Source organism: Halichoerus grypus, chromosome 6, assembly GCF_964656455.1.
Source record: "Halichoerus grypus chromosome 6, mHalGry1.hap1.1, whole genome shotgun sequence".
Lineage (NCBI taxonomy): Eukaryota > Metazoa > Chordata > Mammalia > Carnivora > Phocidae > Halichoerus > Halichoerus grypus.
The window spans coordinates 81,096,093-81,120,527 of NC_135717.1; the positions used below are offsets into that span (position 1 = coordinate 81,096,093).

Below are 24,435 nucleotides of genomic sequence, written 5' to 3' on the forward strand. Positions count from 1 at the left end.
ATCTATTGATATAGTGTATTACATAAATTGATGATAGGATGTCAAACAAATCTTAAATTCATGGCATAAATTCTACTTGACCATAGTATGCAGTTGTTTCTATATGTTGCTGGATTTGGTTTGCTAATATTTTGTGTCTCTATTCATAAGAAATATTGGTTTTTAGTTTTCTTTCCTTGTGATATTTTTGTTTGTTCATTTTTTTTAAGGATTTTACTTATTTATTTGACAGAGAGAGATTGAGAGAGAGAGAGAGAGCACAAGCAGGGGGAGAGGCAGGCAGCAGGAGAAGGAGAAAGAGGCTTCCCGCTGAGCAGAGAGCCTGGTGTGGGGCTTGATCCAGGACCCTGGCTGGGATCATGACCTGAGCTGAAGGCAGAACCTTAACTGACTGAACCACCCAGGTGCCCCTTTTTGTTTGGTTTTGTAACTAAGTAATACTGGCCTCATAGAATGACTTGAGAAATGTTTCCTCTTCTTCTATATTTTGGAAACATTTGTGAACAATTGGTACTAATTCTTTTTAAATATTTGGTAGAATTCACCAGAAGCCATCTGGGCCTGGATCTATTTTGGTGGGTAGTGATCAGTAATTCAATCTCTTTACTTGATATAGGTCTATGCAGATTTCTATTGATTTATTTCAAGATTTTATTTAAATTCAAGTTAGTTCACATATAGTGTAGTATTAGTTTCAGAGGTAGAATCTAGTGATTCATCAGTTGATATAACACCCAGTGCTCATGACATCAAGTGCCCTCTTAATGCCCATCACCCAATTATGCCATCCCCCCATCCACCTCCCCTCCAGCAACCCTCAGTTTGCTCGCTTTAGCTAAGAGTCTCTTATGATTTGGCTCCCTCTCTATTTTCATCTTATTTTATTTTTCCTTCTTTTCCCCTATGTTCATCTGTTTTGTTTCTTAAATTCCACATATGAGTGAAATCATATGGTATTTGTCTTTCTTTGACTGGCTTATTTTGCTTAGCATAATACACTCTAGTTCCATCCATGTCATTGCAAATGGCAAGTTTTCATTCTTTTTGATGGATGAGTAATATTTCATTGTATGTATGTGTATATATATACACCACATCTTCTTTATCTATTCGTCAGTCGATGGACATTTGGGCTCTGTCCATGTTTTGGCTAACAGACACATGAAAAAATGCTCAACATGACTCATCATCAGGGAAATACAAAACAAAACCACAAAAAGATAACACCTCACACCTGTCAGGATGGCTAAAATTAACAACTCAGGAAACAACAGATGTTGGCAAGGATGCAGAGAAAGGGGAACCCTCTTACACTATTGGTGGGAATGCAAACTGGTGCAGCCATTCTGGAAAACAGTATGGAGGCTCCTCAAAAAGTTAAAAATAGAACTACCCAATGACCCAGCAATTGCACTATTGGGCATTTATCCAGAGGATACAAAAATAGTGATTTGAAGAGCTCGTGAACCTCAATGTTTATAGCAGCACTATCCACAATAGATTTCTATTTATTCTTGAGTTGCTTTTGATAATTTATGTCTCTTTAGGAATCTGTCCACCTCATCTAAATTTTCTAATTTGTGGGAAGATTGTTTATTTATAGTGTTCCCTTATAATCTTTTTTTATTTCTGGAAGGTCAATAATGATGTCCCACTTTTATTCCTGATTTTAGTAATTTGAATACTCTTTATTATGTTCTTGGTCAGTCTAGCTGAACATTTGTAAATTTTGTTGATGTTTTCAAAAAGCCAACTTTTCACTGATTGTCTCTATTTTTATATCTATTCTCCATTTTATGTATTTCTACTCTCATCTTTATTATTTCCTTCCTTCTCCTTGCTTTGGATTTAGTTTGCACTTTCTATTTTCTTAAGGTGGAAGGCTAGATTATTATTCTTTTTAAAAAAATATACTTATTGATAGCTATAAATTTATTTCCTAGCTTCTCTTTAGCTGTATTCCATAAGTGTTGGTATATTGTGCTTTGTTTTTTCAGTCATCTCAATGTATTTTCTAGTTTCCCTTGCAATTTTTTTTGACTCAATGGTTACTTAGGAATGTATTTAATTTCCACATATTTGTGAATTTTCCTTTTTTTTTTCTGTTTTCATCTCTAATGTCACTCTATTGTAATGAGAGAATCATATTTTGTATTAACTTAATCTTTAAAAAATTTATTGAGGCTTCTTTTGTATGCTAACAAATGATCTCTTCTGGAGAATGTTGTATGTGTAGTTTGAAAGTATTATGCTTTTTTCTTTCTTTCTTTCTTTCTTTCTTTCTTTCTTTTCTTTTAGGATTTTCACATGTGGAAGCAGAGGTGTTCTTAGAGAGACTCATTTTATGGTGCCTTGAAATAAAAGTACTTCCACTTGCCATGCTACTCAAAAAAAAAAAAAAGAAAGAAAGAAAGTATTATGCTTTTATTGGGTAGAGTGTTCTCTAGATATCTGTTAGGTCTAGTTGGTTTGTAGTGTTGTTTAGTCTTCTGCCTAATCTTTTCTTGTTTATATTTTGCTTAGTTGTATCTATTATTGAAAGTGGGATATTGAAGTCTCTAATGATTATTGTTAAATTGTCTATTACTTCCTTCAATTCTGTCAGTTTTTACTTCATATATTTTGGGACTCTGTTGCTGGATGTATACTTTTACAATTGTCTTATCTTCCTGATGGATTGATCCCTTTGTTGTTATAAAATCTCCCCCTTATCATTACTAAGATTTTTATTTTAATATCTATTTTGTCTGATATTAGTATAACCACTCTAGCTTTCATATGGTTGCTATTTGCATAATGTATCTTTTACTTACAATCTATTTTTATCTTTTGATCTAAAATATGTTTCCTGAAGATATAGTTGGATTTAAAAAAATGCAATCTGACAATCCCTACCTTTTGATTAGATTAATTCATTTATATTTAATATTTTTATTGATATAGCTGGATTTATGTCTGCCAATTTATCTTTGTTTTCTAATGTTTCATGTCTTTTTTCCTTTCATCCTTTACTGCTTGTTTTTTATGTTAAGTGAATATTTTCCAATGTAACAATATCATCCTTTTAATTATTTTTCAGTATATTTTATAGTTATTTTCTTAATGGCTGCTCTACGGTTTATTGTGTACATCTTAACTTATCAGAGTCTACTTAGACTTATTATAATGAGATATAGGAAGGCTAGTCATATATAACTTTATTTAATCTTTTTTGCTATTATTGTTATACATATTACATATATGTATGGTAAAAAATAAAAAAATATACTGTTATAATCACTTTATATAGTTTTATCTATTAAAATGAGGAAAAAGGAAAGGAACTATAAATTTATGAAGTTTGTTATATTTATCTTTTAAGTTATCATGTCTGATTCTCTACACTTGTTCCTGTAGATTCAATTTACAATCTGGTGTCATTTTCTTGTGTCAGTACAGCTTTGCTCCCATCTACCTCTTTTGTGCTGTTATTGTCAAGTATATTAAATCACTATATCTTATAGGCCCAACAATTAGATATACTTAAAAAATATATAATTGCTTTTAAAATCAGTTAAGAGAAGAAATAGGCATTTATACTGTCTTTTATAATTGTGCAATTACCTTTACTGATGCTCTTTGCTCGTCTATGTGTGTGTGTGTGTGTGTTGAGTTACTACTCTCTGGGATTACTTGTTTTCAGGCTAAGGAACTTAGTATTTCTTGTAGGTGGATTTGCTACCAACAAATTCTCTCAGTGCTTATTTATTTGCCAATGTCTTCATTTCACTTTCATATTTGAAAGATAAAAGATAAAAACTGCTTGGTTAATTTTTTTTCTTTCTGCACTTTGAATATGTCATTCCATTGCTTTCTGGCTCTATTGTTCTGATGAGATATCAACTATTAATATCACTGGGGTTTCCTTGTATGTGGTAGGTTATTTTTCTTTCACTTCTTTCAAGGTTTTCTTTTTATCTTTGGCTTTCAACATTTTGACTACGATGTGTCTGGGTGTGTATCTCTGCATTTATCTTACTTGAAGTTCATTGAGCTTCTTGGATGTGTCTAGAAGTATTTAAATATGAGTATTTCTTTTAGGGGTTATGAAATATATCAAAAGTTGCAGCCTCTAAGTGCTAAGATCTTATAGCTGAATTCATCCAATATCAAATGAACATGGAATTGTGATCATTTTTTTCCACAAATTTTATTCCATTTATACTTTTAACCACCAGAACAAAAGAATCATCATTGAGGATCTGACCCATAATCCATGTAATACATGGCAGTGGCCTAATGTAGCATTTGAATGATGAATTGATACTCTTCGTCACATCACCCTAAGAAGATGATTCCTCAGCATCCCCTAATTCTCTAAATCAGAAGGTACCTGGCATAGCCATAGATGGAGATGTGAGAAGCTACTTTTTCACTGAGACTCACTCGTCTCAACATGTAGATCACCCCGAAAGCATTCAGAGAAACCTTTTTCCTGTACAAGGATGGTAACAAAATTTCACCTTAAAGCCAACTCCAGTTGATTGGTAGTGACTACCTGGAGTATTGTGGTGGGAAAACTTTTGAGTCCATATGATCAAAGGCATGGATGATCTGTTAGTGATGCCTGCCATCATGAGAGGGGAGAATGGTGCCATGTGTGTCAGTATTTGCTACTTGTGAACCAGGACACAAGTAGGACCTAACACATTTTCTCCTAGGTTGATTGCATAATTTAGGTCTTTAGGTATGAAGATAATATGCTGGGACCAGTTGGTAACTGAAGATGCCTTGTATTTATTGATTTTGAAACATCCAGATTTAATTCCATAAGGATTAACTCATGAAACTGCTTGTCAGAAAGCATTACTGTGGATACAAAATATTTATGAATCAAGTATCTACATATACTTGAAAAACGTTTGAGTCACATCTGATACTACAAATCAAATGAGTACTCTTCCTCTCTGCTGTTCATAAAAAAAATCTTTGTGGCCCAGACATATATGGATTTCAGAGCTAAAGCATTCTGGAAACCATATGGTTTAAAACTATAGGAAGACCAGTCCACTGACTTTCTTTGAGAGAAATAATTTAGTGAATTAGAGGTATTATTAGATAGAATTACACAATAATATAAGAATAGACCTTCTATGCCATTTAGTCCAGCTTCCTGCTAAGTGAGATGTCAAAGTGATTGTAATCACTGTTCCCCCCACCTTTCTGGACAGCTATCTGAGACCAGAAAGATGCCAGCCCTGGCAGCTCTCCTGTCGTCATGTCCTCGCTTTACCTTTCAGAGACCAGAGAAAGGCTACTCAGGAGAGCACTGTGTGGAATTGGAGAATCAGTCAGTTACCTTATTGAGTTTAGGTGGATGTTAAATACCAACAAATGATTAAACACATGAAAAGTCATAGCTTCAATTGTTAATCTTTTATTTTATTTTATTTTTATTTTTTTAAAGATTTTATTTATTTATTTGACAGAGAGAGACACAGGGAGAGAGGGAACACAAGCAGGGGGAGTGGGAGAGGGAGAAGCAGGCCTCCCGCAAAGCAGGGAGCCCGATGCGGGGCTCAATCCCAGGACCCTGAGATCATGACCTGAGCCGAAGGCAGACGCTTAACGACTGAGCCACCCAGGCACCCCCAATTGTTAATCTTTAATAGGGAATTTACCAAAATGCTGTGGCCAGGACCAGCTACAAAATTTGCAGGGCCCAGTGCAAAATGAAAATGTGGGGCCTTTTGTTCAAAAACTATTTAGAATTTCAAGATGGTGTTAGGAAGGTATTAAGCCAAGTTAAGTCACTAAGTGTGGGGACCTGTGTGACTGCATAGGTTGCACACCCAGGAAGCTGGCCTTGCTGCAGGTGTAACTTGTTTTAGGGAATCCCAATGTAAGAATATATTTTGCAATTGTTTAAAGTCTGTTTCCATGTGTACATATCAGTTTATTTGTTATGCACAATGGTAGTTTCAGGTAAAGTTATGATATACATAAAGTTTATCTTTCTAGCTCTAACACCTAGAAGCTACCTTTTCTCTTCTCCCATTGCGCCTTCCTGTTGTTAGGGGGAAGTGGGGTGGACTGTGGTTTTATATTGGAAGGATTTGCCAAAGATCAGTTCCTGTAACTGTCATCCAACTAATAAATATTTTTTAGGATCTTCTGCTGCACTACCTAATATGGTAGCCAGTAGTCACATGGGACTATTTAAAATTAAATTAATTAAAATTGAATTAAATAAAAAATTTAGGTTTTTTTTGTTATATAGTGACATTATAAGTGCTCGATAGCCACACATGACTAGTGGCTATCATAATGGGCAGCACAGATTTAGAACATTTCCATCATTGCAGGAAATTCTGTTGGACAGAGCTGGTCTAACCATTCTAGGTCAGGTGTTGGGGAGCAAGGAGGAAGGAGAGATCATTCTTTTTGGAACTGCAGGAGCCACATTTCTTGCTTCCCTTGATATAAGGTTGGGAAGAGAATGTGGGGTGTGGATAAAAGAAGTGTTGGGAAAACATTTAGAACATAGCCAAGACAGTACTCAAAAGGAAGCATGGGAGACTGAGTGGAAAAAAGAAAATTTAAAGGTGGTTGATTGGATTATGTGGATTAGAGGGAAGAGAAGCTGAACAAAGTTTTAATCAGGTTTCAATTTAACTTAATTACCAACTCTTACTCTTGATTAAATACATATTTATTATATAATCAGTCTGTACTAGATATTAAGAACTGCCCCTGAGCTTGAAAGAATTTAAGGTTCATCTGTCACACTCCTTTGCCTCTGCTTTAAATATTGATGACCCTCAGGCTTTAGCTTAAGGCTCTTTTCTGCATGTAACTTGAGTGATTTTATCCAACTCTTACGAATTCAACCACCACTTACAGGGTGATGACTCCTAAATTCACTTGTCTCCAATCCAGATTGCTCAGCTGTGACCCTGGGACCATATATGCAATGACCTGCTGGGGAATTCCATGGTGTGACTCACAGGTGCTTCCTACTCAACATGGCCAAACCAAAATGTATCAGTTTCTTTTTCTCCTCTCATTGTTCCTAGTTCAGTGACTGGTGCCGCTGTTCAAGTAATAAATGTAAGAACAAGAACAGCAATAATCACCAAAGTAGTAATAGTAGCAGCTAACATTAAATGAGCACTTCTTTTGTTCTGAGCATTTTTGCGCATTATTGCATTTTACCCTCATAATAATACTGTTGTGAAATAATAGAAAAAATATATTTGTCTCTGTCCCCTCTTCCTGACACAGAGCTAAAATCCTTGTGACTTCCTAAATGATGAGAACACTATGAGTATTTTTTGTTCTAATGAGGTGACTCTGAGTGGACCCTGGCTGGGGGCTGGTTATCAGAAATATCTACCATGATAAGGAGCTTGGAATTTTCAGCCCCATCCCTATCCCTCAGAGAAGGAGAGGGATTGAAAATAGAATTAATATTCGATCATGCATATGTGGAGAAGCCTCCATAAAATCTCAATAGTATGGAATTTGGAGAGCACCCAGGTTGCTGAACACATTAGTAACTTAAATACTACTCAGGTCCAGACAGCTCCACTGGTGAATTCTACCAAAGTTTAAACAAGAATTAGCTTCAACTCCTTAAACTCTTCCTAACAATAGAAGAGAAGGGAATACTCCACAACTCGTTATATGAGGTCAGTATTACCCTGATACCAAAGTCAGATAAATACATTGCAAGAAAAGAAAACTGCAGAGCCGCATCCCATATGACTATAGATGTCAAAATCCTCAGCAAAATACTAACTGAATCTAACAGAATAGAAACAGGATTACACACCAAAACCAAGTTGAGATTTAAGCCAACAATATAAAATTGATTCAAACTCTGAAAAGCAATCAATGTAATACATCATATTGATAGAATAAAGGACAAAAGCCACACTATAATGTCAATAGACACAGAAAAAAAGCACTTGACAAAATCCAACCTTTTTATGATTAAAAACACTCAACAAGCAAGGAATAGATGGGAACTTCCTCAACCTAGCAAAGGGCATCTATAAAAAGCCCATATCATTCCTAATGGTGAAAGACTGAAAGCTTTCCCTATATGATGAAACTAAACAAGTATGTCTGACATCAACACTTGTATTCAAGATTTTAGTCAGGCAAGAAAGAGAAATAAAAAGCATCCATCTTGGAATGGAAGAAGTAAAACTGTTTCTATTCACAGATGACATGATCTTATATAGGAAATCATAAAAATCCATTAAAAACTATTAGAATTAATAAATGAATACAGGAAGGTTGCAGGATGCAAGATCAATACATAAAATTTATCATGTTTCTACAGATTTGTAATGAACAATTCAAAAATAAAATTAAGAAAAAAGTGTCACTTAGCATCAAAAAATACTTGGGAATAAATTTCACAAAGAAGTGCAAGCTTGTAGATGCAAAACTACAAGACATTAGTTAAGAAATTAAAGATTTAAATAAATGGAAAACATCCCATATTCATTGTTGGAACATTTATTTTGTTAAAATAACATGTTATTTTGTTAAAATAGCAACAGTGTCCAGGTTGATCTACAACTGGATTTTGGGTAGAAATTGACATGTTGATCCCAAAATTAAAATGAAAACACAAATGATCCCAAATAGCCAAAACACCTTGAAAAGGAATAAAGAATAGAGAAAAGAAGAATAAAGTTACAGGACTCACATTTTCTCTATTTCAAAACTTACTGCAAAACTACAATAATCAAGACAAGGTTTAACTGGTTAAGGATAGACATAGAAATCAGTGGTATAGAATTGGTACCAAGAAATAAACTCTTACGTTAATGGTCAATTGATTCTTGACAAGGGTGCCATGATACTGTGATTTATACTAAGAAATATATATTTGGTCTTCACCCCTGTTCCTGACATAGAGTATCTAAAATCCTTGTAATTTCCTAAGAGATAAGAGAGATGAAAGTGTCTTTTGGTATCCTTAACAAGCTCCTTTCAGCCCTGAATTAATGAGGTGACTCTTAGAAAGCCTCTAAGACTGTGAGCTGGTTGCCATAGTAATGAACCCTATAATTATAAGGTTGGGATATTCAGCTCCTCCTATATCTTCTGACAGGGGAGGGAGGATGGAGATAGACTTGACCACTAACAGGCAATGATCTTATCAATTATGCCTATTAAAGCATGAAGCATGCCAAGGCTGTGCTGCACCCCAAACTCCACTGGGACAGAAGCTCCTGTGCTCTGGACCCTTCAGAACCCTGGCCTTTGTATCTCTTCACATGGCAGTTCATTCATATCTTTTAGTATCTTTTGTAATAAACTGGTAATCTAATAAGTAAACTGGTTTCCTGACTTCTGTGAGCTGCTCTAGCAAATTAATCTAACCCAAGGAGGGGGTCTTGGAAACTTCTGATCTATAGCTAGTGGGTCAGAAGCACCAATAACAACCTAAACTTGTGATTGGCCTCCAGAGTGGTATGTGTGTGTGTGTGTGTGTGTGTGTGTGCCAGTCTTGTGGGTGGGAACTCTTAACCTGTGTGATCTGATGTTAACTTCAGGTAGGTAGTATCAGAATGCAATTAAATTATAGGACACGCAGCTGGTGTCACAGAATTATTTGATGTGAGGAAAAAAACCCACTATCCAGTCATCAAAGTTTTCATTATGAGTAGTGCTGTGAGTAGAGAGAAAGAGATACACAGGAGAGTTTTTCCTCTTTACAGGTGCTAAGACAACTGAATGGGGGTAAGAATTATCTCTTCAACAGATGGCACTGGGACAACTGGTTATTTATATGCAAACAGATGAAACTAGGTCCTTATATCATACCATACATAAATATTAACTCAAATGATCATAGATGTAAATAAAACTAAAGCTCTTAAGAGAAAACACAAGGTTAAATCTCAGAGATCATGGGTTAGTCAATGGTTTTTAGATATGACACCAAAAGCATAAGTGATAAATGATTGAAAAGCTGGACTTCATCAAAACTGAAAAATTTTTGCTGCAAATAATATCATCAAGAAGGTTAAAAACAGCTCATAGTGTGGGAGAAAATACTTGCAAACCATATATCTGATAAAGTGCTTGAATCTAGAATACATTAGTAGCTCTTATAACTCAATAATAAAAAGACAAATAACTAAATTAAAAATAAACAAAGGACTTAGACAATGTTCCAAAAAAGATACACACATGGCTAACAAGCACATCTGAAACTAATGATATAGTAACTATATATTAACTAATGGAATTTAAATAAAATAAGTTAATAAAAGAAAAAAAAGATGCTAAACATCATTACTTATTAGGGAAATGGAAATCAAAGTCATAGGGAGGTAATACTTCACACCCACTGGGATAACTATCATCAAAATGACAGATAATGACAACTGTTGTGCAGGATGTGGAGAAATTAGAACCCTCGTTCATTACTGGTGGTAATGTAAAATGGTTTGGAAAACACTACAGCAGCTCATCAAATTGTTAAACAGAGTTGTCCTATGACTTAGCAATTGCACTCTTAGGTGTATATATAAGTGAAATGAAAATATATGCCAGCACAAAACTTGTTCAAGAATGTTCACAGTGGCATTAGCAACAGCCAAAAAATGGAAAATATTTTAAATGTCCAACAACTGATGAATGGATAAACATGTGGTGTATCCATGCAATGGAATACTGTTTGACAGTAAAAAGGAATGAAGGTCTGATGCATGCCACAATGTGGATGAACCTTAAAAACATTATGCTAAGTGAAAGAAGCTAGTCATAGAAAACCACATATTATATGTTTCCATTTATATGAAAAGCCAGAATAGACAATTCTATAGAGATAGAAAGTAGATTAGTTGCCTTTGGCTGAAGGGAGTGGGGGTGGAATGGGTTGGGGAGAAATGGACTGGTAATAGGTATGGGGTTTCTTTTTAGTGTGATGAAAATGTTCTAAAATTTGACAGTGGTAATTGTTGCTCAACTCTGTGAATGTTATAAAAAACACTTGTATACTTTTAAATAGGTGAATTTTTATCATATATTAAGTATATCTTAATAAAGATGTTAAAAGTAAAGAATAAGCTAGTTCCTGGCATATGGTAAGCATTTAATAATGTAAACTATGAAAACTATGAAATTAAAAAAATGTGTCAAGCATAATTCTTTGAACAGTTCCCCACTTCTCTACAGTGGTGAAGTAGAGGTTTGTGTCAGAAATGACTGACAGCCTGAGAATATGGGGAAAAGGTGGTGGCAATGACAGAAGACTTCTGGCAAGAAAGCAAATTTAGAGATGGGGGAGGGATAAGGATTCCTTTTGGGGGAATGTTGGATGTTCAAGTTGATCCATCTACTGAAGATTAGTATGAAAGACAAGGATTTTATCCTCATAACAGGAAAATTTTAGTTAAGCAAATATAAGATCTTGCTGCAGTGACAATCACCTTAGAGTTTCCCTTCCTAATGAGTTTGGGGGTTGGTGAGCCGATTAATATATTAAAGCATCATATATAGTGAAGGGGTAGATTGGATAGTAATGTTTAAGTAATTTTTAAAAAGTTTTTAAAAAGTAATATGGTTATTTAAAATGGTTTCTTATAGGTGTCTTCAGAAGACATATCCTTCACAACTCCCATCCCTTGGTGTCATTCTCATATTCATGAATGAAGCTCTGTCCATTATACAACGGGCCATCACTAGTGTCATCAATCGCACCCCCCTCATTTGTTAAAGGAGATCATCTTGGTGGATGATTTTAGCTCAAATGGTGAGCAACTTGATCAAAGAATAATAGTTTATTGACTGCTGAGCTGGAAAAGAGTTTTATCTTAGAGTTTAGGACACTTTAGGCTCCTCATATAGTGAAGAGAAAGGGATCATTTATTGAGGTCGTATGTGCTGGACACATTAATCTTCACAAAGTCAAGGCAGAGGATCATCATCTTGATTACATAGATGGGGAAGCTAGGACACAGAGAGATAGATCACATAATGTGCCCAAATTGCATAGTGAGTTAATGGTGGAGCTGACTCAAGTCCAGGACTGAGTGACTCTGAAGCCTTTCTATGCACCATGATGGAGACCTGAGGGAGTAAACTGGAGTTCAAAATTAGACCTCAGATACCAAGAAGGGATTCAGAACTGTTCCCTATGAGGAAAAGCAATCTTCCTGTGTAATTAAACCCAGAGAAAATGGAGCTTTGGATGCTGAGACTCTTCACAGTGGCAATGTTTCTTGCTCATAGCATGCCCCCTCCCCATCCCTATCTAGTTCACCCAGGGGGGACATGAAGAATTGGGAGATAGTGGGCAAAACATGAATGTTGGTAATAATAACTATCTCATAAACTGCAAGGAGAGTTACATGAGATAATCATGGCAGCTAACATTGTTCCAAGCACCTTATGTATGTTAACTATTTTAATCATTACAATAACCTATGAGGAGGAACCACTGTTTTGGCCATTTTACAGCTGCAAAAACCTAAGGCATAGTCTGGTTAAGGAATTTTGCTAAATATTGCAATGCTGGTAAGTGACAAAATTGAGATTTGCAGAGTCCAGAGCCCTATCTCTAGCCACTATGTTCACTGATATAATACGTAGGTGATGAACAGTATTTAGCACATAGTAACCTCTCAGCCAGTGTTAGCTCTTAGTTTTTTAAATTTTGAAGAACTAGAACAAAGTCACAGATTTGCGCTAGCAATAAGGAAGAAATTTCTGAGAGTAAGGACTATGGAGTGGCTGCTCATGGGAGGCAGAATTTGTTCCTTCTCTGGGGGATCTTTAAGTACGAGACAGGTACTTATTGCAGATTCAAATTAGGGGCGGTTTTATATATATATATATATATATATATATATTTATTTATTTATTTATTTATTTATTTATTATCAAATTAGGGGCAGTTTGACCTAAGAGGAAGAGGCAGATGACCTCTAAACTTTCCTTTTTGGATTTCCAGACACTAAAAATACTCCTTTTCATGTTTTAAATACCTTCCTTTCTTGTCATTTCAATATAAATGCACAAAAAAATAAGAAGGTACAGTTCTTAAGCAGAATTCCATTGAAAACCAAAGAAAAGAAAATGGCTGACTTCATTCCTTTCTGGGCAGGCACACCTAGCTTTTGAGTAGGAAATAAGAACTTGATTAGAAAGACCTCTGTCCTCGACATCTGGACACACCCTGGCTCCACTCCCTGTCTCTGTGAGATGATCTGAGGCAAGCCGTCTCACCTGTCTGAGACTCAACTTTTTCATGGGGCAAATGTAAGGACTGAGCTGGGGGACCCCTGAAGATATCATTTCCTGTGGAAAAAAAACTCAATGGCTCTTTAATTCCACATTCCATGAAGAGTAGATAAGAATTAATTCAAGATTTCTACCTATGGAACAATGAAATCAAAAGATACAAGATTACAAATGTAGGTAGACACATAAAGAGAAGTCAAGCAAAACTCTGGATCGTTCCAAACCATTCCCTTATCATATAATACATCTCTCTCACTTTGGTCAGGAACCCATTATGCTTTTCATAGAGATAATGTGTGAATTGGCAAAGAAGAGGGGACTGTTAGTCCTTCTTTGACTGGTGTCCCTGGGACAGGGATTAACTTCTCTCTCATTAACCATAAAATATCAACTAGATTGGTCCTACACTGAACAGAACTTAAAAATCTGTTTTGTGTTAAATTGAGGAAAATAAATGGAAGTCTACCACATATGCCACAAGAGAAACTTACTATTCATTTGACTTCGTGGGGCAAGTAATTGAACTACTCCATGTCTCCACTTCCTCACCTGTAATATGGGGGAAATAATAGTGTTTACCTGATAGGACAATTTTGAGGATTAAATAAGACATGTGAAGTCCTCAACACAGGACTTGCTCCCAATAAATGTTAACTAATGTTATTACTCCTTGTTTACCTCAGTATCATTTTTAGTACTGTTGAAATGCCATAACTTGATTATGTCCCTGTACTTTTCCCCCCTAGATATGAAGCTTCATTTGTATCAGGTCAAATGTTTCGAGTGTCAGTAGAGCTAATCCAACTATTTCAGAAATTGTATTAATATATGTGGGATTCTACATATTCGCTCCAATTTTAGGCAAATTTTATAACTAACAACTATTTATTTTGTACCAAAAAACAAGCACTATGCAAGGAAGATTTCAAGAAGTTCCCATATTAATTTATGAGGCAAGACATACCTATGGAAAGATATTTCAATATATGAAGAATGGTGTGTCAAATTGAGTGAGCTGTCAGTGAGTGCAAGAAAGCCTGGAGAAATGGCTGGGATGAACTAAAGAGGCTTCCTGGAGGAGGAGGACTTGGATTGGGACTTGAAAATTTGGTAGGATTTAGAAAAGCAAAGAAAACAATGGAAGACTGGGTGTGTGTATGTGGGTGTGGGGGATAGAGAGTGATGAAAAGAATGATATGAGCAAATCTGCAGAGGCCAGAAGCACCCTGAGCTGAGCATCCTGGAATAAAGAGTTTGGGGGCAAAGAGGACCAGTGGGAGAGCAAGGCTGAGAAGGGAGCATAAGTTTACTTTAGAAGATCCATTGAAGGGTCTTTAATTCTTGTGCTGGACTGTAGGCATTATTTCTGAGAGGATGACTCAGAATCTACAAATCATAAAATTTTGGAATTGGAAGGATCTTGGCATATTATTCAGCCTTTCTTTCTAAGTCGAGGAAACAGAGATCCCCAAATGGGAAGTGACACAGAAATAGATAGTGAGGGAGGTTGAATTACACACTAGATATCTGGGGTCTATGGCAAACTCTTTTTTCTCTTTTTTCCTTTTTTCTTTTTTTCCCACCATTTTGGTTCACACAGTTTATTTAAGAACTCATACAGAATACTCAAGATAAATGATTTTTAATCCTCATCTTTAATTCTCTTCTTTATCCCGGTTAATCTGGAAGTAATGTAATTCCTAATTATGCTGTTAACAACTATGTACAACCAACCACACAGAATATTCTTCATATTTCTTGGTGAGATTTTTCTAATGCCTTTTAGGAAAAGGTACCTCAGAAGTTATGGTAATCCTGCTCTTGCTCCTTTCAATGATTATAACACCTCTACCAGGATTCCCAGGTTTTCCATTCACTTTGATTTTTTTCTTGAAGAAATTGCTAAAAAAATAGGCAGAATCCATGATTCTTCTACAAGGTGGGTGCCATCAAGGGTGAAATTCGGAACCTGCTCCTTCCCCTCACTTTGCCACAAGCCTTTTCAGGGGCACCATGGTGGCAGAAGAAGAAAAAAACACGGCAACTCCTTCTGATTGCTTCCTGAAAGTAGTGACTGGGTAAGTGTAGGGACTTTCCAGCTTGGTTTCTCACAGTTGGAGCAAAAAGCCTTCAGATCCACTGGCTCTCTTTAAAACCTTCAGTTACTGAGTCAGTCTTCCTGGAGTGCAGCTGGGAAAGTTCTAACATAGGGCAAATTTTTGTGCCACAGTCATGTAGGTATTGCTTCCAGATCTTGGTCATTCTAGCGCTCACAAATCTACTCTTCTTCTGAGAGAGGAATCAGCAAGAATTTCATCTCTGGGCCCCGGGAAGAGAGGGATAGAGAGAGATCATGATAAATCCAACCAAGTACACACACAGTTCTTGAGGCAGCATGGCATGGTGGTTAGACACAACATGGGCTCACATCCAGGGTATGCCACTTATTGGATGTGTAACTTGGAGAAGTTTCTTAATCTCTCTGTGCCTCAGTTTTTTTTTTTTTTTGTCTGTAAAGTGAGGATACTGAAATACCTACCTTATAGGATAATTTGAAATTTAAATAAATTAATGTTATCAATGGAAAACTCAGTCACTTGGTTAGATATTTTAAACACTGCTTAGTGATTTGCATGCAAGTTTTTCTCATACATATGAGGAAGTCAACTGGTAGGCTGAGTCAAAGAACAAATTTATAGACAGCCTTTATAAAAGACAGGGGAAAGAGGGAAGAAAAAAAATGTAAACAATCTGGGAATAGTGAATCCTGTTTGCATAATTTAGGGGACAAATTCATTAGCTAGAAGCTGGAAAAGTGATTAGCCTGGGCATTCTGTCCAAAACTGGTCCTTGAGTAGGCCAAGTAGAAATACGTAAAATAAGACAAAACAGTTTCAGTTGTTTATGGATTCTCCAGAAAATCTTGAGAGTTTAGCCACGGGGAAGACATTCCAGGCTGTCTCCACAATGTCTGTTCATCAGCATCTCTACCTTAGCTAGGTCAGGTCTATCTACTCATTCTTGTGAGAATTCTCAATACACATAAAGCTTATATAACAATCCTTGTTACATGGTAAGCAGTATGATTATTCTAAGTTAGTTAAACTTCAAGGGAAATGAGATTAGGAATGGAGCATTAAGCCTGAGGATAGAATGGAGAGAAGTAGGTGCAGGGGAAACACTACTTATTTCTCAGTCAAGATGGTAGAATTGCTCAATCTAAACTGGAGGTAGTCCAACCACTACTATATAATAGTATGAAATTTCTACACCACATTGATTATTGCACTCAGAATTTCTATAGGTGTGCATTTGGTTGGCAGGAGAACTAAAGGCATACTTGGATGAGAAGATTAAACTTTACAACCGGAAGTATCCAGGACTACTAAAAATAATACGGCATATGAAGAGAAAATGTCTTGCTCAAGCACGCAACACTGGCAGGAAAGTGGCCACAGCTGATGTGATTGCCATCTCTGATGCTCATGTTGAAGTGAACATTGGGTGGTGAGGCTCCAGGAAGTTTCTTCTAAGAAAGGGGAGAAAGGAGATACTGAAAATGTACTACATACAAGACAGGATATTATGGAAATAGGGAAAGATGGCACCAGACCTTGAACAAAGAAAAGATCCAAAGACAGGGTGTTTTACTCAGGGATTCGTAACACTAAACTACTAAAGAAGTAATAGTTTAGTGTTAGGAAAAAACAACAACCAGAACAAAAACAAAAAACAATGGGCTTGGAGTGTTGACAACTGGATTCTGACCCTGACTTTCCCAAACAACTTTGTGACTTTGAATAAGTCACATTTAACTAGACATTTATGTCCTTAACTATAAAATGAGGAAATTGTCTTTTGATGATTCCTAAGGTTTTTCTCAGCCCTGAAATTACATGATGCAAAGAAAGGTGTGTTCTTTGGAGAATCAAATAGTAAAGAGACATCATTTTGGAAACAGGGAGACTCAAAGAGTTAATGTAAATTTAGGCAGAATACAAATAGTCCTGTTCATAATGACTTGAGAGTGGTATTTGGGTACTAATTCCAAATCTGTTCTTGACATATCTGTTCTTTTCATATCCTGAAAACTGCGAGTCTTTGCATTCTGGAGTATCCTACTCAGAGCTCAGCACAGCATAAATGAAAAAGGTGCTCAATGTCAGGGCAAAGTGCTTGAAGAGGTTTTGTTTGCTTGCTTCTTCTTACTTTCGTATCCAACCTGGATTTGTTACACACTCTTCTTCTAGGGCAGAGCCCATTTTGTCTCGGATTCAGGAAGACCCCACTGTAATTGTGTCTCCTGTGTTTGACAATATTCATTTTGACACCTTTGAACTGGAAAAGTATGCATTGGCAGTTGATGGCTTTAACTGGGAACTATGGTGCTGCTATGATCCACTGCCAAAGGCCTGGTTTGATCTGCATGATGCCACCGCTCCAGTGAAGTAAGTCTGAGATTTAGGGAATTTGATTAGAACATGGGAAATCAGGAATGGGTGGTGTGGGTTTTGTTTATCTTTTATGGTACTGATGGGAGTGGGTGGGAGAAATGGAGGAGATGGGGTGAAGGACAGAGGATAGAGAAAAAATTATAGGCACTTTAGACTATCTAAGGGCTTTCAAACAAAAACCAAAGTATATAATGTTTTTAAAAAATATTTGAGACATTTTAAGAATTTTCAGGCTATGAAGTAGGGATATGAAGATGAAAAAGGTATAATTTCATTATAATATGAGAAGGACTATGGCAGGATGAGGGTGAAAGAAGGCTACATGTACTTAGTTCAGCCTGAGGGTTTAGAGAAAACCTTCAGGATAAGAAGAGGCTTGAGTAGACCTTTGAAAGCCAAATCATCATTGGCTTCCTACCCCTCACCACCATCCTGACCCATTTCTCTCATCAAGAGGTTAGTAACTTTACTATGTGTTCTATAGGAGTCCTTCCATCATGGGCATCCTGGCTGCCAACAGGATCTTTTTGGAAGAGATTGGATCTCTGGATGGTGGGATGCTGGTCTATGGAGGAGAGAACGTGGAGCTTAGCTTGAGGGTGGGTACGTTTTCTTCTCATTATGAGAAAAAGCAGAGGGGGAAATAATTGGAGAGTAGTATGGTCTTTGGAATTCTGGAACAAGGCTGAATGTCATTGGCTCAAGAGATGGACAAATTATCATGTTCCTGAGTCACTAGGAAAGGCAGTAAAACTTCTGGAGTGGAACTTTCTAGTATAGGTTTGTATAATCTGGGAGATATGGATGGAAAGAGGTATAATTGAGGCTCAGCAGATGGTATTCTTATTTACCTTAAGGGAAATAAGCATTCCAAGCATTTTTCCAAGCATCTCCTAGATCTCATGCATAAAATATCCCTCCTGTAGTATTCCTTTTGCAGCTTCTGTATAATCCACAATCCTTTGTTAAAAGGCCTTGCCCCTTGGGTTTGTGATTTTTCTTATTAATTTACCTTTCTTTTATCTTCCAGCCTAAGGCTGAACTTTAAAAAAGGCACTAACTTATGTTAGTGAGAATTACATGAGTATTGGAAACAGACAGACTTAAGTCCAAATCCTACTCTACCACTTGAAAGTCTGTGTTATCTTGGGCAGATAGAAGCTCTCTAAGCCATACCTACTACATTGAGCACCTAGCATGCTGAGTGACATGTGACTTATGCTCATAAATAGTTAATGATAAAATAATAATGATAAGGATGTCAGGATGGCATTGTAAAAAAATGCTGAACTTGGCTCCTAATCCTGACTCTGCTAACTCACTGTGGACTGAGGTTCTATAAAATGGCTTTTTTTTTCCCCCCAAGCCCTGAAATTCTGTGCCTGAGACCAGGTGATCTCTAGTCCATTACAGTGTCTGGAAGCATATGATATTTTCTAAAGCTTATTTAGATCTACAACTTTCAATTTCTTTTTACTTGGAACTGATGACCCTAGAACTACATATTATACCCAATGAAGACCTAACCAGGACCTCACATTTATGTGTTAACAAATACACTTTGAGTCCCTATCTGGGTTATACTGTAAGCCACAGTAATTGTTGGGCAGAGAAAACTACTGCTTTGCATGTTTGTCTTGACCAGTTTTCCCTTTTACGAAATGAAGAGAAACATCCTTGTTTCATCTACCTCATAAGGATAATGGCACTGTTAAAATGTAATAAATATTTTTAAATGATTTATAAAGATATTAATTGAATCCTTGTTTGACTACTGTGAGAGAGGCTAAAATAACAGGTTTAAACAAGATAGAGATTGATTTCTTTTTCCCAGAACAGTTTGAACATAAGCAGTTCAGGATTAAGATGGCAGCTTCAGGGTGATGGGAACCAAAACCCATCTTGTGGTTCTGCTACACTCAACACCACACCTGTATTCTACTCAGTAGGAAGAGAAAAGGGGGGAAAGACAGAGCATGTTTTCTTTTTAAGGGCACTACCTGAAAGTTGTATATGTTATTTCCCTCAAATCCCATTGGCCCCTGCTGGTCATATGGCCACTGGTGAGCGAAAAAGTCTGGGAAATGTAGATTTCAGCTAGTTGCTATGTGTGCACTTATTCCTTCTACAACTACAGTTGTAGAGGGAAATAGACATTGAGTGTACAATTAGTCTCTAGCACAAAACAGAAATGTAGAAATAATTATTTTATGCATGGTACTTAGCAAAGTCCTAAGATGACCTTAGTTACATTATGGCTGAGGTTTTCCTATCTACCATAGCTTCCATGAATTTGGAACTCCAATTCTCCAACTTAGGACCCCAAGCCCTTCTTACCATTTCTGAGTTCCCCATGCTTTTCTTTGCTTTCTTCTTCTTCTGCTTCTTGTCTGTTTCCATTCCCCTCACCATCCCATATTGAACTCTGATATTTTAGTTTCCACAAGAAATTCTCTTTCTTTTAATATTTTGTGCTTTTTTGATAGATTTTGCTGGAAATGTAGGGAGTGTCAGGGAAAGGCCATTCTTTTCTTCTTCTTGGATAAAACAGTTCTACCCATATCTAGTTTCCTTAGTTTGTGTGTGTGACTATTTGCCTTTTAAAACCTTCCAGCACTTGTTAAGATCTGTCTTTCTCCAGTGACAGATCATGGGGAACGTTAGAACTGCATGGAATGTTTTGTTCTGACATCTAGAGGCATGGCAGTGATAGTGCACATGGAAGTGTATAAATGGAGATGGACTGTTGGGGTTGATGCTCAAGAAAGGAAAACCAGCATTTATCAGGCACCTTGTGTATTCCTGACCCCTTGTCAGAGCTTAATAGGCTCACTGCCTGGGTTCAGAATCCAGTTCTGTCATTTACCTGCTGGTAAATGTGGGCAACTTACTTAAATGAGGATAATAATAATACCTACATGTTAAGGATTAAATTCATGAAAAACATTAGGGTAACATTTGCCACAGAGCAAGTCATTGTTATTATAAGTAGAAGTTTTACATCTCTCTCTGTGTGTTACACACACACACACACACACACACAGAATGAGAATGGAGGAATGTTTGGCAAGTGGGAATAAATTGAAAGAGTAAAATTTGAAAACTGTTGGTCAAGGATAATAGTTAACATTACTTCATAAATGGCAATCATCACTTTTATCTTTTCACTTGAATTTAAGTTTTTTTTGTGCTAAAATTTTTTTCTCCTCTGAATTCCTGTGGATTGGAAACTACCAGCAACTAAAAAAATTGAAATAAATTTGTATTTGAAATTTTAGATGTTTGGTTTCAGAAACTAAAATCTGAAAGCACATGAGTTTTAACCTCCACATGATTCTGGAAACTAATGAAGAGAAATTCAGGAAGATAATGGAAGAAAAGATCTGTTTCAAGTTAAAAATCATAGACATTTATGGATACTTGTTATGCCATTTATTCCTCCTGAGAGCTTTATGCCCTTTGTGGATGAGCCACCTGAGACTCAGAAGGGGGAGTGTTTTGCTTCTAGTTGCCAGGTATGCAGTGATAGAATCGGGATTTGAACACAGGTCAGTCTGACTTCAAAGCATGACTTTTTGTCATTGTGCTATTCTGGGTTTTGGGGGATGAGGGAGAAGAATCTGTGGATTCAGAAGTAGAAGAAGGGATAAAAAAATTTTGAAAGTCAGGTAAGGGGACTGACCCTTCAGGTGGTTAACTGAACCAGCAGGACCTAAGTTCCTCACTCTTATCTCAGAGGCTCCCTTGGGCATGAATGTAGTAGGTTTCTAACCACTGCTAGATAGGCCAATTAACTCCCAGAAACTGCACTTTTCTTGGGAAACCATGAGGAGAAGACACTGGAGCCATTATATCAATCTAATATCATTAAATAATTCTATCATCTATCTGGATGAAGATCATATTTTTAAGCCAAATATTAGAATATGTGGCCTGAAAATTAAGTTTGTACCCATCAGGATGGCAAAGAAGAGTATTTATAATTATATCATTATATCATAAGTCATGATATCTCTTAGTCAAAAATTACTTGTATTAGTTATCTATTGCTGTGTAGCAGGATTATCACAAAGTTGGTGATTCAAAGCAAAGTGCATTTACCATCTCACTGTTTCTGTGGATTAAGAGTCCATGCATGGCTTAGCAGGGTCATCTGAAAAGCTGCAGTCAAGGTGTTGGCCAGGGCAGTCAAAGCGTTGGCCATTGAGGATTGACTAGGGAAAGATCTGCTTCCAAGCTCATGGGATTGTTGGCAGCACTCAGTTCCTTGAAGCCCTCTAGACTGAGAGAGCATTCAGTTTTTTGCTGGCTATCAGTTGGAAGCCACCCTTAGTTTCTTGCCCTGTGGCCTCTTTATCATGGTGGCTCACAACATGGTGGCTTGCTACTTCAAAGCCAACATGACAGCACGTCTCCTAACCAGATGGACGCTGCAATCTTATATAGTGTAATCACATACATGCAATCATGTACATCCTGTCACCTTTGCCATATTCTATTGGATAGAAGGAGATCACAAGCCCACACTCAAAGGGAAGGGATTAGAGAAGGGTATGAACACTAGGAGGCAGGGATCATGGGAGCCCCTGAGAGTCTGTCCACCACATTGCTTTATATCTAGCATGCAGGACAGAGTGGGTCTTGGGAAGTGACGTCCAGTGAGATTGGCTCAAAGAGTGTGGTACCTCTTAGGACTCTGGCACTTTCTTGGGGATAATAGAGCCAAGGCAGCCATTCCTTTGGTCTGTTCAGGAAGATTTCCTGAGGGATGTAGGATTTTTGGAGCTGTCTGAACAATGGGAGAGAAGAATTTTGGTAGATTTCTAATGAAGGTTGTTTTAGGTAGGTAGGTTGAGAGGCCACATTGAGATAGGAGTGAGAGAACTGAATTTACATTCTTTAAAAATGATTCCAAAATGTGTTCTCTGTGAGTCTACAAGCTATGCTGCTTCTTGGTCATGGGCCTAGCCTGCCCAGGTGACTTTCTTTTCTTCTTTTACAGGTGTGGCAATGTGGAGGGAGAATCGAGATCTTACCCTGCTCCCGGATTTCTCACCTAGAGAGACACCACAAGCCCTATGCCTTGGATCTGAGTCTTGCCTTGAAGCGTAATGCTCTGCGAGTGGCTGAAATCTGGATGGATGAGTACAAACACATGGTCTATTTGGCTTGGAACATACCTCTCCAGGTTTGTCATGGATTGAACAGAAGCAGGGAAGAACGAAGGAGGAGGAGGGGGTGATAAGTGTAGGAAATGGGAGAGATAGAGTGAAAGTGCCATCCCTGCCCTAAAAAATTAGCATAAAGTTCCGATGGTGCAAGGATAATGACATCTAACATTAGTGTAGTAATACTATGCTCCAGGTAGTCATTAATCATTGCAACATATCTATGAGGAAGGTTTTTTTTTATTCTTCCAAGTTTACAGATGAAGAAACTGAAGCACAGAGAGTTGAAAGGAATTTGTTTAAAGTAATAAAGTAATAAGCAGGAAAGATATAATTTAAACCAAGGAATCTTCTAGATTCTATGATCTTCATGCATCATCTATACTGGGGGATTCCTTGTGGGGCAGGGCTGGACATTAGGAATTTATGGGACATGGCAGGTGGGATGTGGGATGGTGGGAGTAGAGACTGTAACCCTGCTGGATGCACACAAATGAGGATGGCCTTCTTGGCTAAGGCCAGCCACCTGAGGTTGGCATGGCATGCTGTCTTCTGTCCTTGAGCTGCGACTCTGGGCTCAAGCATTCTTTCCCTTTGATTCCCCACAGATACCACTTGTAGAAAATCTCCTTCAACCTCTAAATCTTGCTACCAGAATATTCCTTTTGAAAGCCTTTTTCTATCATGAGGAGTATTTTGTGCCTTACTGGTGTAAACATTATCTCAAATGGGAGCAGTCTGCATTAGCTTGCTAGTGAAGGGAAATAAACCTGAGTGGCCCTACTATGCAGGCCTTACAAGTACCTTTGAAGCCAGCAGAGATTACTAGATTTCAAGCTCTTCCCACTCTACTTGAAAAACTATAATTATCAAGGTTACCTTCCAGGCTATCAGGAAAATATTTCATTCCTTCATGTGTCATTCATATCCTTTGGTGGAGTCAAGGATGTTACAAGGCACAGAAATAGTCCATGTTTAATTTATAGAACTCTGGAATCGATTTTGGAGACATTTCTTCCAGAATGGCACTCCGGAAAAAACTGAAATGTAAAACTTTTGACTGGTATCTGAAAAATGTTTATCCAAACCTGAAGCCAATCCACAACATTGTGGGCTATGGAAGAGTATGTATCATGAAATTGCAACTCAGATTTTAAATATTTGACTATAAAAGACAATGGGACCTGAATTACATGACAGCTCAGAAAAGCATTTCCTAATTCCATCCTGTCCAGGATTATCTTTCTACCCCTTACCTCCTTTCTCAGCTTTTTGCCCTTGGGCCTTCTCAGTGTCCTTTTGTCTCTTGCTCCCCAGACCCCATCTCTTTTCCTTGTCTTTGCCTCTGGTTCCTTACTTTGCAAACTGCAGCCCTAGATCTGACCTCTCAGTTTCTCAGCCAACCAGGGTATCTGGCTTGGTCCCCCTTCTCTATATGTGCTGTGACAGTCTGAGGGGTGGGAGTTCCTAGGAAGGAACATCACAGCAGCACCTCCTTCCAGCATTTGTCTAGTGCAAAGAGAATGGCTCCCAAGATCCCAAACCCCTGCTTCCTTTTGGTT

The 24,435-nt window shown here is 37.3% G+C and overlaps 1 protein-coding gene across 1 annotated transcript in view; it reads left to right on the forward strand.

Annotated features, from left to right (window-relative positions):
• Window positions 1-24,435, forward strand: part of GALNT8 (polypeptide N-acetylgalactosaminyltransferase 8) — a 50,979-nt gene that overhangs the window by 17,879 nt on the left and 8,665 nt on the right. Inside the window, 7 exon segments of the mRNA XM_078074149.1 lie at window positions 11,596-11,711; window positions 11,714-11,761; window positions 16,575-16,758; window positions 17,502-17,699; window positions 18,190-18,304; window positions 22,708-22,893; window positions 23,860-23,997. Coding sequence (XP_077930275.1) covers window positions 11,596-11,711; window positions 11,714-11,761; window positions 16,575-16,758; window positions 17,502-17,699; window positions 18,190-18,304; window positions 22,708-22,893; window positions 23,860-23,997 — 985 coding nt within the window.